The sequence below is a fragment of the Achroia grisella genome, unplaced genomic scaffold (genome assembly GCF_030625045.1).
Source record: "Achroia grisella isolate CSIRO2021 unplaced genomic scaffold, CSIRO_AGI_Agris_v1 utg1295, whole genome shotgun sequence".
Taxonomy (NCBI): domain Eukaryota; kingdom Metazoa; phylum Arthropoda; class Insecta; order Lepidoptera; family Pyralidae; genus Achroia; species Achroia grisella.
In genome coordinates this window covers 554,012-568,516 of record NW_026712613.1, presented here as the reverse complement: position 1 = coordinate 568,516, position 14,505 = coordinate 554,012, and the positions used below count along the sequence as shown (strand labels likewise).

The following is a 14,505-nucleotide window of genomic DNA, read 5'->3' as shown; positions in this document are numbered from 1 at the left end:
TCCTAGTGCCTTACCCGGTGTATTCACCCACCGCTCCCATTTAACTATATTAGATATAAATTATTCCATTATTCACATTAATGTTTTATGCACTTATTAAATATTAATGTAAACATCGTTTTAAACTTTTTCACGGTTATTTACAATTAGTACCACCAGTATACATATAAACGGGATATCACCAACACATTCCGTTTATATAAATGTGTACAATTTATGTAAAGTGCACATCCAAAGTCGCTTTTGTAATTAAGGAGAGAACACACAATGTGTTAATGCAATTTCTGTCCATTAACTAATTTAAGTGTAACTTACGATCCTAGAGTTAAACTTAGCCGTAAGAAAATAATGTGGATATATATCTTTACACTGTTTATTTTGAAGTTAAGTGCTACATAAAAAGATTTCGTATAAACTAATTAACTCAAATAACACGATTTCCATTATGTATAAAAGACTACGCCAAATTATCATTACTTATTTTATAATGTGTAGGTGGCTTAAATTATATCTAAGATCCAAGTATGGCTAAGCTAACAAATATTTCCTGTGTGCTAAATATTAATAAACGTCTTAATTTAAGAGGTTAACGTTAAAATTAGACATACATATCTTCTATAATAAAATCGTCTGAACTAGAATTAACTGCTTTTTATATATGATAGTTTTATAATATTTAATCTACATTAATTCTATTTTATAATTAATTTACCGTTTAAACTATGAACATTAATTTTAATTACATTATTACAATCTGATCTATTTTGGATTGTTCTTATCCGATGTCATTAAAATTTAATCGTACATTATTTAAATATATTAAAAAGGTCTACCTATTTGTGTTATAAAATGTAATTTAAAATGTTTCAAAAATTAAATAGTTTATTATAAAAGTATAGTATAATTCATTATTATCTATTCGCCATACGGACCTAATAGGAGACAAAAACAACAAGCGCAAACTTGTCTGAGATAGGATACATCTAACCAGTCTTTCTGATAATTTAAATAAAACTTAAGATAATTAGTACTTTTATTAAACAAAAATACACGTAGTCAAGAGTAACAACAGAACTCAATTTTCAACTTCAAGATTCAAAACGAGACAGTATGTACTAAAGTAAAAAAATCATATACGTTTGCACCGTTATATTTTTCATAAGGTCAAACAAAACATACTCTACTTACACATGATTTATTTATGAAATAGAATGTCACTACACATTCAATAAACAACAATATACATGAGTACATGTATCTACATACAATATGAACTCTTCGAGGAATTATATGGAATTTTTGAATACTTTATAGAAAAATACATTTAAATTTCGACATGAAACGGTCAGTTACGAAACAGGAAGAATTAATTTCAATTACAGTCAACTATTACATAAACTTTCAATTCATCTCAACGTCTAAATATTAACAAGATTCTTCCCTAGTCACTATTTTTGTGAATGAAAATCATATTATACCTATACCGCCTTTAATCAATTTACTGAAAATTTACAAATGCAATTGAAAAGTCCGTATTTTGTCCCTTTCTTTAAAATGAAGGAAATATTTGGATAGAAGACGACAAATATTTCAACAAACACTCAGAGTCGTGTATAAATGTAAACATTATATAAACGGAATAAACTCCTAATCATTATGGTAAAAAATCCATTTATATCACAGAACAAAGAAGGAGACAGAAAGATAGTGATAAGAAATTACTTAGAAAACCACTATCGCCAACACGCACACACTTTTTTTGTCCTGTGGTTTATATAATAAAGTAAAACAGTTCAATATCAAAATATGTTTTTAGACTCGCGTAATTGTGTATAAGGCGGTATAAATATAAAATGTATCTAATCAGATTACGAATCTTAATGAATATGAATATATAAAATTTGTAACTAACGCTATCTTAAAATGTAGAGTAGTAAATTAACTGCGAGTTTATGTTCTGTACATGTCTTAATTGATTGATACGAGTTATATATGCTAATATATATACTATGGATGCCATGCCCACACTACACATAGTTAAAAAAATGTTTACAAGAACATGTATACTTCCATTTTGTTCAAGATTGATTAAAACTAAACTATCGGATATTTGTCAATAAAATTCGAGATGGAGAGAGCAACCGCAGTTGTAATAAACATATCCAAAATACTTCAGCGAGACTTTCCTAGACTCGTATCCGTTAAAAACCTAGTATAAACCTATGATTGTAGTTTAAAAAATATATAATACATGCAATACCTACAAGTTTTGACGTTATATTACTTGACATAGCTGTCTTCAACGACTCTCAAAACTACATTGATATTTCAAGTCGAAAAAAACTACACAAATATCGCGTCGCCTCAATGTAGGTGTACTAGGATAACATAATTATAAAAGAGGTAGTGGGTCCAGCGGTCACTGGTTAACGCCTATAGGGGTGGTAAGAAGATGCTGATGCAGTGCCGCTGGAAGATGTTCCATGGTAGCTGCGCTTAGAAGATCTCTGGTATCCATCTCCTGAACCGCCGGTGTACTCATAATCATCACCTGTATTATGGACAGTATAAATTCACGATCACAAAAATATCATTAAACTAAAATTGTGTATTTTTAACATAAATATGTTATACTAAATTCAACTTTAATTTTATATTACCATGATTTAGTGTTATATTAACCCAATATTTTACGATAGCTCCTTCTAGTCCCAAACTATGCAAGGCTAGTACTACTATGAATACTAAACAACTTACGGAATATTCATTTATATTATATTTACAAATACAAACACACTCAATATACATATTAGGAGGGCAGAAGGCTGTTAGTAACGTGGATTGTTGACCCCATTGCTAGAATTGTAACTATGTAAGGTTGACCTCCACGCGGTGCCCCTTCGAAATTATCATAATAAATCCCTAGTGAATTGTCATAAGGGGCTAACTGACTTGACCTCGGTTTCATTTTATATCTTACCATCCATTAAAAAAATATACATATTAAATAAGAATTAAGTACATATAAAGGACCAGCAAAGATTGTTAGTAATCGGGACATGGGACATGTCAAATCGACGTCTACGCGGTTCCCCTTGAAAACCATCGTGGTGTACTTTTTGTAAATTCGCTACGATATGTTAACTGACCTGACTTCATGCTCATCTTATTATTTTTCCCTGATCCTCCCCGCCAGCCTATATCGTAAACGCTGGCATCTATGGATAACAATCAGACAAAAACAATCATACTCATTAATATGTTTGTACTGTGCGGGAGTCGAACCCGCGAACACTGCAAGATGTATGGTAAACACTACTGCTACATTACGTCCTTCGATTTAGCAATACTTAGTAATTAGAATAATAATAAAAAAATGAAACTTACCGCACCACGCACCACATTCCACCAACAAGAGTAACCACCTCTAATATTGACAGACCATGCCGAACTTCTACAGTCCTAGTAACCTTAACTATACATCCTAATAAAAACTAAAACTCCCTAAAAACCTATTTTAACTATTACAGTGTATAAGGGAAAGGGAATTGTTAGTAATGTGGACTGATGATCTTATTGCTAACAATGTACCATATCGGGTTGACCTCCACGCGGTTACACCTGGAAACCGTCATGGTTATGTTTATATAATCAAGATGGGCAAAAATGGAAGCGAAAAACATATTACGCCGACCCCAAATAAATAGGATAAGGAAGAAGCCGATGATGAGAATCAAGATGGGCAAACTGATCTGACCTAATGTTCATCTTATCATCCTCCACTGGTGCTCCGCCAGCGTATGCCGTATGCGCAGGAGGGAAACCATTACATTATCACCGATTTGAAAATAATCTAAGTGTTTAATTTCTGTCATATGAAGAATACAGTACAGTAACATTCAATAGTTACAATATGTTTTGTTTATTTATTAATAATAACCCTAACATTAGTTTAAAAAAACCGAATGTTTTACATAAAAATTTTTAAGTATAAAATTTCCTTACCAACTGTATATTATTAAAGGTAAAGGTATGTTATTAAAAATGGGAATAAGAAATTATACGAATGAACCAGATAACGACATTTTTGGAATCAATGTAAAGTTTAGTCTTATTAGAGACCCGTTTAGACTGGACGGCCCGTGCCGAGGACTCCATCCAATTAGAACCGTTTTTGGAAATGCACTAATCGAACGGTGTTGTCCGCACTGGCCGTCGAGTCTGAACCTAATAATGCAAGTCCACTCTTATATATTTAAAATAAACATCCTCAATTTAGTATCACTGTTTTAATGAACTACACGCTACATGTTTCTAAGTATTACTTTTTAATACTAAGATTGTGGCAATGAAGCATACGGCCCAATGGTAAACTGTTATATACTTACTAAAACACTTCTCCACTAGGAAGTGAATCTATTTAACAGCAATCCTACTTGATAAGTAAGTAAATACGAGATTACTGTAATAACTGTTGGGACAGACACCTGACACTGATGCTGATAGGTCGGAAATGTTACAGAACGATGGCTGAGGTGACACCATACCCCCACAGTATATCATCGGCACCTGATACAGTTTATAATGGTTTTACGACGTTCCGAAACAAATATGTTCACTAAAGAATAAACGTATACTTTTAAATTTTTTTATTTGTGTAGACTAGAATAGAATATCTATATAAATAAATAAAATTGAAGTCTGTTTGAGAGTTGATTACATATCAACTGCGTTTCACTAAATATCTATGAAAGTATATACTATAATCACATTTAAGAATTAATGCAAAAAAATGACGATTATCTTATTAATCTCTGAAACGGCTGGGTTTGATGGAATTTTCATTAGCAGATAATTAATGTATAAGAAATTAGGTGAGCTATTTTTATTTTATAAAAAATAATTATTTACTAAAAAAAAAATTGGCATACTGTTTGTTACTTTTGTTGCCTTTTTTCTAGTTTTGATCCTATTACCGTAGTTTGTTAACACTAAATAACACACTTAACAAAACATATTTCTTGATTAAACTGCCCATTTACGAGTTATTCGAGTCTAATCTAAACGGTTACCATAGGCTATGAACGCCTGAAAAGCCCCATCCTGTAGACTTAAGCAAGATTGTATACTAGTTACAATTGAGGTGAGTTTTATATGTCACAACTAAACTACATAAACACTTATTAAACCTGTGGGGGTGATCCGATGGCATCACTCATCTGTGCCACGTTCAGGAACTTGGGACTGCCGGCATTACTACCCACGCCGTCACCCTCTGTCACAACACACTGTTATAGCATTCAGTCAGTAGTCAGTTGACTAGTTTCTTGTTGAAATATTACAAGCCCTGACAAGAGTAGGAAATATTTAAAAACTGAGCACAATTATCAAAAATTCTGTTAAAACTGTGATTTTCAAGAATGCACTCTCCATATCCATACTAGATACGTAGAGATCAACCTGATACAATTATCAGTAACTGTATTCCCTACACTTAACAACACCTTGCTCTATTGAGCAGGATATAACAACAAAAATTAAAAATTCAGAAGGATTGTATGTTTTGGTTGTTTACTCGCCATGCCCAAACGGCTGATTTTAATGAAATTTTCTGTACAGAGTTACCCGAAATCATGCAGGCAGTTACAACTAGATACAGTTAGTACATAATAGACACCCAAACTGCCATTTAAATAAAAAAAATAACCTAAAAAAAAAAGAACGGATTGTAACCCAACATGCGACAGCCACATTGAATAACTATTGATGAGGTATTGGATTGTAAAAATGTTTAGAATAGACAATTGGAAAATTTAACAAATAATTATTTTTAATTTATTATTTTAATTAATAAATAAATAATAAATTTGCGAAGCATCTATTGCAAGTGCTCGCTGATGTTACTGTTGTCCATCAGCATGAGAGCACCTCATCCCTGAACAGCACAGTTAAACAACTTTTACACGGTCACACTATACTGTGCTGATAACATGCTGCTTTATTATCATTATCAATTCCATTACAAGACATTGAATAGTTAATCTTTTTAATTTACAATCCAAACCTTTATATATAAAAAAATATATATATTTAAATAATTAAAATGTATACTCAAACCATTTGGGACAAATATAAATTGAAATTAAAAAATGTGTTCAATGACAGTAATATGAAAAGTGTAATAAACGGCCTTATTCATAAAAATAAATGCACTAAAAACGGTACTGTTTTATTACTTTTGTCCCATTCTTTCAAATTAAGACCATAACTCGAAAGAAAAGGTCGAAACAAGTAGAATATTCTTTTTATGAATAAGGGAGTGAGTTATTAGTGTGTTAGTAGAGGTTGAATACTATAATATATTTACATATTGAGTGCAATAGGAACGAGATATGAATGTGTCGGTAATTAATTGAATCGGCTGATCGTGGACTCTAGTTACGTTCCTACATATGTTGTTAGATTATCATTTTAGGTTTTTTAGTGGTGTAAGACTATTATGAGGGGGGAGGTACAAAACTTTATGTCACGATATAAAAACAAAAATTATGATAACTCAGAATAGTAATCGGCAGCGATGACCAGGGTTGCTACTAGTACTAGGGTTACTAAGGGTGAGGGACAACCATTAAAAATGCCAGTATTATTTTTAAATTTTTGATTCCTTTTAATTATCTAAGTTCAATAATGTTCTTAATGTAGATATATATTTCATCATAAGATGTCTCAAGTATTTGCAATGGTAATATTAATATTTAATCAATAACCAGTAGTATTACTTAATCCATTAAGATAGAAGAAGCTTAACAATAGAAAACTACGACAAAAACTTTTTTTATTTTCCATTACATTACAAACTACATACTTATATGTTATCTGTTATATCTAACACTAATATATACCCAAAATACCTAATATGAATAATGCATTAACACTACGTCGAAAAACTCTCGTGTTATGTCGTGATAGCACTTTATTATTATATCGAACAACTCATTGCGTACAAGGATTTATCTTAATTAGTGTTTTAGTTTAAAATTAATAATTAGAACCGTAATTAACTAATTATCATTAGGTAATCAATGTAAACAAGAAATAACAAGGACGTCCATGTTAGTCTATCATAATTTTCCCTTTTATATAACGAACATAAAGTAAACTTATGTGGGAGCGAGCGGAGGGCGCGCGCCACTCAGTGCGGAATCGACCGCGACACGAGCGCGCGCGCCCTCTGCCCACCCTCTCTAGGCTTCACGCAGTCATTATGCTCAACTTTAGGGCTAAGTATAGTATGTAGATTACATATTATAAGATTATAACAAATCTAGATAATAGTCTTACAATTGTAACATGCTTAATTTGTTGGCTTCGGTCGCGGGGGCCGCCTCCAATTAATTACATTATATGAAATTAATACACATGTTTGTATAAATACAGCTGCCCGCTACATGGGCGGCGTAAGTAAACTTATATACTGCCATGAGTAAACATTACTTTAAATATTGTACATCAGTCGATAGTTCACCTAACAATTTTGTAATCTATTATAGATCGAGAATTATGTACTTTAATCCACTATAAAAAAATATAGTTTAAAAAATAATTAACATCAATTTTTTTTAATTAAAACAGAAATAATAACAACAACTTGCCCTATGTTTTATAATAATTAATGTTAATTAAATGTAAAGCCTGTGCAATTTTATCATAAAATGGATTCAATAATTACATTTATATTAAATTCTAGTATAAATATGAGGTTTTTTTTTATAATTAATAATACCTGCATTGTTTTTAATGTCAGCCGTGTTGACTACAATTAAAAACAGTCGGCGGACAACACACTCTAAATGCAAATTATTATATTTTATTAAAATTTACTAAGACGAGTCCAAGGTGAACTTAATAAGAGTTGGTGCTATACTAACTATTACTAGGGGTCTTGTATAATTAGTCAATTACGATAATAAATGTATTAATGTACCGCTCGGCGGGCGGGCGGCCAGCTAGCGGCGGCCGCCTCCGAGCCGTGCTATGTGCGGCTAAGTTACTTTATAATAATACCAAAATACACTTTTACACAAACATGGTTTCATTATAATATATCTACTGAATAAACATACACATATAAAAACCGCGTACACTATAATATAAAGTAATACAAACAAGACTTGAAGGGTTAACTACACAACAGTACTACTGTTATAAGCCATGATTTAAATATATTATTCCATAAACATTAATATTAATATTAAGATACAGTATATCATATCTTATGTCGATATTACTCAGTGTAATATTAAAATGCAAAATGTTGCAAGTGTTGTGTTCACTCACGGTTTGTACAAAATACTTTTAATATTTTCACACATAATTTTATTCAACGTACACTGTCTACATAATTATAAATCGTGGTGTGTTTGTGTATGTGTCTATATTCCGAGTGCGTACGGTCGCGTACGGTTGCGTACGGATGCGTGCGCACGCACCGTGGCGGCATGTTGTGTATATATTGGTAGCGGGCCGTGAGTGGCCACCTGAGTACGAGTTGTTTGTTGTTTGTTGTTTGTTGTTTTGTTGTCGCAGTAGAGACGCAGAGCGCGCGCGTCGCACGCCCGCGCGATGTCGCCATTTGACAGACCAGCCTCTAAAGAGTCTTACCGTATTTGTATTTTGCTAACTATTTTTAATTAATAAATTCATCCAATATTTTATGTTTTCTCCTATATAATAATAATTAAAACCCATATAAATAGTCTCATCAATTGATTTTCACAATAATTTGCACTAAGTTTAATGTTTGAGTAAATCTAAAATTTCTAATACATACCATAATTTTATTTAAATAAATTATACTCTTTATGTTAAATATAAGATTGCCATGTTGATTCATTACAAACTAAGTTCTTAATTGTTCCAAAGGTTTGTGAGTGCGGGGCCCGAGTCCCATTATCTTAACATCTTAGGGCTAATCAATATCACTGAAATTAACATAATATAAAATTGTTTATACATCCACTTAACACTTGTTAAGGCATCATTTCCTAATATTAAAACAGGGGTGAACAATTTCATCGTTACATCGGTGGTTGTACACATTAAACCTACAGTAAGTAACAATTAAAACCGAATGATGGAATTGACAATGCGAACTTATCACCGAAGAGAGGACCGTATGAAACTAAAGTACATAGGACAGCAGCGAGCGATCGAGCGGGGGGTTAGTATGAACAAATGGACATTATAGTAAGCGTTATGAACATTATAAATACTAGTACGACCGAAAGGAACGACTACACAGTAGACAATACGATACCGATACCGAGGAATGAATAGAAACAAATTAACCTAACTAACATAGGAACGAAGAGTAAACGAAGCGGCACTAATCGGCACGACTATATACGTAACCTAATGGGCAGTTAGGCACCCACGTCGAATAGTTAACAATTTATTTCATTTATTGTTACAATGTACGAGTTTCAAGTCCTACATACTGATTGCGTCTCAGTCGAGTCTGTTATATAATAGATCTATAAGATATCTTCCAATATGAATGTTATATACGTAACATATGAACAATCACAATGTAAAAGGCATTTTCACTATGTTTTAACCGTTAAATTTGGGACTCCGCACCCCTCGCCCCGGACCGAGTCACTTATAAAAATTTGCTTATACACCTCAATATTCCTCATAGATAAATTATACTTTACTTACGGAGCGATCTTAAATAACCCTATTCTAACTTTCAAATTATGCTTCAATGTAATCAACAATTTGTCTATTTAAAACATTTATTATAACAAATCTTATCGTCCGCGCCGTGCCACCGGCGGCGGTCATATTAATTATTTAAAATTAAAGGAACAACTGCCGCCCGTACGGGGGCGGGCAGCCTATCAGTACGTCCGTAAACTCTAAGATAATATTACAACAAATAATGATCCAAACACTGTCATGTGGCGGCGGCGCCGCGCGCTCGCCCCGAGCGCTCCCAATTAATTACTTAGCTTACCACTAAAATTTTAATCAGTCAATCGGTCAAATCATTGAGCGATATAGTACAGTAAAGGACTAACATTAAATTTAATCTAACAATGTTATTTTAAATTATAACTCACTTTGTAACGGAGGCGGGCGAGCGGGCGCCGCATCCGCGCTGGTAAACATTATGATACGACTAACATACGGGCCGCAGCGGCCGTCGAAAGCTCTATACAGTTTTAAAAATATTTGGCAATCATAAATTAAAACTTTAAAACTACATAGGTGACGAGAGAATCCATTAAAATTATGCTTTACACACAAGCAAGTATATATACAGGGGTGGTCGCGGGGGGTGCGGCGCTCGGGCCGGGCCGCAGGGACGCACCGGCGGCGCGGCCCACTTCTATATCCTAAATGCTTGAGCTTCATTTACTTAACACATACAACGTTATCGTTTGCTCCATTTCATAATTTGGCAGGTAAATTTAATTCATTAAAAATATAAATTCCATAATATCAACTTAAAATTGCGATAAAAAACTAAAATGCATATCATAGTAAACAAATTATAATTACGAATATTTATACAGATTGCTCCCCTTTTAAAAACGGGAATAAATTAAAATATAATCACGTTCAGTCATACTATGTTTTGTTTAAATATTAACACATAATTATTTCATTACATCTCTACCATTTTTCCTAATGTCTAGTGTGTGTAGTATAACCAAAATTCTAATATTAAACATACATACCGATATATATACCAAATATTTATACAAGTTATTATAGCTTAAGTTAAGTTTTAGGTCATTTTCCCTAAATTGGCTTTGTTTAACAGTGTCTGTCAAATGTGAGGCCCGCGAGCGTCCGTCGGGCTGCGCCCTCGCCTCTACTGAGCCCCGGCGTCCTACTGAGTACCGGGCCACGCGCCGATACGCGCCACTTACTTACGTCTTACTACTACCTACTATAAAGCGATACAACACTACGTGAAATAGTGAGATCCCATCGAACAACAATAGCTACGATTAAAAGAAATCATTTTAAAACTTTGAACAAAATTAAAACAAATCAAATGATTGATAATTAGAAAGAGTGAAGTAAAATAAACCCTTCACTAGAAGCCCACATCCAAAAGAATATTAAAAGCAAAGTTATAAAAAAAAGTTGTACACGCATGTACATATAATTATGGGTACTCCAGCGTCCAAGAGGGGTCGCGAAAACTTCGGGCCGAGTAATATCATGAATACGCATTTGTAAAACGCCGAATTCAATCAATATAATCCCGATAATATCATTAGCTCTCTTAAAGAGCGTTCAGAGATAGCGATGCCGCAAGTGGCAAATCCTAACAGGATCATTTTTTAAATCTTATTAAATTAGTAACAAGCTCAAGAAAAAATCTACTGATTGTCAGTGTTATACTATTTTTTATTTAATATTAAAATTAATGTCCTTACTTTACTTATACGTGTGGGTTTGTGTTGATGCAGTTTTTTATTGACTTTAACGCCTGCGAAGGCTATATTGCGTATTTTTAACTTTACATACTAATAGTCAAATATGACGTTCGTTTGTATGTTATAATTATTCTTTTAAAATACTAAATATATCGTTCGTTTACTTAAGTGTTTAAATAAATTGACGTTGATATAAAAATTCACTATATCTAACGTGTGCCGTGGTAAAATTGTATTAAAAACTTCATAAATTTACTATTAAAAATGGGACGACTACAAATAAACTGATGGGTCCTTAGACATTACATGTCATGTTTTCCTAGATTGTGTCTCTTTATAATGGTCGATGGTGTCGTATTACGACTGAAAACCGTTTGTACACGCACAAGCGTCGCAAAAGCTTTACCACTATAATACAAACATAGCGGAACGAATCCTTTCGGTTCAAAAGCGTCTCTAAAAATTTCAAGTTGAATACGACCACAAATACGAAAAAACATAGACAATAGCTACGTCAGCGCAACTTAAGCCACGAATTTCAGTATTAACATGAAATCTAACGAATCGTCCGGGAACAGATAGAGGTCGACGCGCACGGAACGTTCGCCGACGCGGGTGCGCGGTACAGACGGTACATCAGGCGTGCGGTTATGACGTGTGTGGTGTCACAGAGGATTACATATATACGAGGCCGGTCTACCGGCGCGACGGGTCGAACTGCGCTATCGAGAGCACGGTCCGGGTGTACCGCGTCTTGACGAGGTAGTTGCAGCGGTCCGGCGGGTACATATGTAACCCGGTGCGGTGTGGCGGCGTGGGGTGCGCGTGCGCGTGCGGGCGCTATTATGCGGCCGGCCACTCCTTGTTAAACTCGTTGGCGTTGAAGTGTTTGGGCGCGTGGTGCGGGTGGGCGTGCACACCTGGCGGCTGCGCGGCGGGCGCGCCCGCGTGGTACTCGGTGCCGGCGCCGTACGCGCGCGAGCCGCCGCCGCCGTACGACGAGCCCTACCATCGCGCACAGTTACACCGGGCTCACCCGGCACCGGCCGGGCGCCCGAGCCGACGCCTCCGGCCTACGCCCTACCTACGCCTCCACACGCGCCCGACCCGTCCGTGCAGTGTCACCATATGCTAACCTGTGTCGTACCTGCACGTCCCACGGCCTACTACGGACTCTTTTTAAAAAAATATCTAAATACTGTCGACTGTATTTACCATAAAACAAAATTATATCTCTAAATAAGCATGAAAAAAAATTTAATTGTACTTTACAAATACTATTCCTCATCCATCGACATGATAAATGTAAGCTTTTTTGATCGATACTTTCGTATCTAACTACATTCTTATAAATTTTGTTTTATTACTGACTTTTACAATTATTATCGATCCCATTATATTAGATATAGTTTAGAATTTAATAAAAGCAAATCAACACAATCAAAACGGTACATACATTAATACATAATATTATAAAATAACTAAATAAATAAAACAAACCCGGCGGTGAGTTTATCATTACACTATGCATGCATATACAAATCAACAGAATTTAGAAATAAGAAAAATTTACATGTTACAAAATATTATATTCAATACGTCAATGTTGCCAAAAAACCGCTAGATATGGTCACACTGCACCCACATTTCGGACATGGGCGCGTCGATGCGCTACGCGGATACGTTTGCAACGAACGTGTGCCCGAGGCATCGGCTACGGCGCGTCCCGAGTCATGGAGGATCGAAATGAGGCCAGGACGTCATTGTATTATTACATTTTATTACATCACAAGGATCATGTCAGCAAGAATTATGTACTAGTCGAGCGAGGCCGCATTCGGTGATGCCCCCATGATATTTTAACACAATTTTGTAAATTATTAATTTCTGCGATGGTTACATTTAACAGAATAGTAATTATCTCTGAACACTTAAAGTACAGCTCTTAATATTATTTTTAACCTTTAAATTAACTATTAATGAACCTGTAACAATATGAGAAAATCCAAATTTTACTAATTTGTACTTTAAATGCCAATTTACAAGTGTTGAGATGACACAAACCGATTGAATCATCTCGCACGGCTACAAAATGCAATATGAATATTGAATGATACTAAGGTAAAGCTTATATCTAGTGCTATGCGATGGCTTTTTGATGATCGCGCGCAATATCGTCGCATAAACCGAACCGTCCATAGTGAGAAAATTGCCAGTATTTCGCGACATCCCCTCATCCGTAACCCGCCCTTATCTCTAATTGTCTTTCTGGAGAAGCCACTCTTGTGGGCCCTGATCGACCAACTGGAAAAGAAGAATTACACGACATAAAGTCCCACTCGCCACAATGTCGTATCTTTTAGCTGATTTATGTAAGTAGCGCAGCGCGTGAAGATGGACCAAAGCGTGTGAATATCCCCAAGGGCAAGATGAAGAGTAAGGCGAGGAGGGATCTGGGACGGGAGGCGGTGGGGCGGTGATGAGAGACCTTCAGCGAAACTCGATAACAACACTAATCTTCTTGATTTTTCACTATGGATAGCGGTGCGACTGTCAACTATAATATGTCTCGAAGGAGCGGCTAGTGTATCATGGAGCGCCGCGTCATAATGAACCGCAGCATAGCTCATAAAATCAAAAAGACATCGCACATTGATTCTCGCCACTGAAAACATGCACAGAAGTGGGCGTTATATCCGAGAGTATATGGTATATAATAAGCAATCGGAACACAGCACACAGATGCAAGGGAGGCAAACTAATGGCTCTATATATAATTCATGCTGCATTTCAGCCGCGATACATATTGTCTGCTCGCGTACTATTGTTTTCGCTGAATTTCGCTCGTTCACCGGAGTGATACCAGTCACCATGATCCTTTCATACGTGAAGCGCAAACAACCCCAGTAAAGTACAACCAAATTGAGTTACGTTGAATAAGAGATAATAGATAGAATCATTCACTCTTTCCGCTCTCGCAACTCATTCGGTCAACATATCGAATCGGGAGGAGGAGGAATATTAACTCACAATCATGCACTCAGATATA

General features: G+C 35.0%; 1 protein-coding gene across 7 annotated transcripts in view; it reads right to left on the bottom strand.

Moving 5' to 3' along the window:
• Positions 1-1,672: 1,672 nt before the first annotated feature.
• Positions 1,673-14,505, bottom strand: part of LOC131855071 (heterogeneous nuclear ribonucleoprotein 27C) — a 33,140-nt gene continuing 20,307 nt past the window's right edge. For 2 of the 7 annotated variants that reach the window (XM_059206281.1, XM_059206282.1), the window contains 4 exons: positions 12,377-12,461; positions 5,190-5,275; positions 4,488-4,569; positions 1,673-2,551 (listed from right to left, as the gene is read on the bottom strand). In XM_059206281.1, coding sequence (XP_059062264.1) covers positions 2,427-2,551; positions 4,488-4,569; positions 5,190-5,275; positions 12,377-12,461 — 378 coding nt within the window. In that variant the 3' untranslated portion in view covers positions 1,673-2,426. Of the gene's footprint in view, positions 2,552-4,487; positions 4,570-5,189; positions 5,276-12,376; positions 13,761-14,505 lie in introns of those variants that run through there. The other 5 variants (XM_059206283.1, XM_059206285.1, XM_059206284.1 and 2 more) reach the window with 5 other exon arrangements.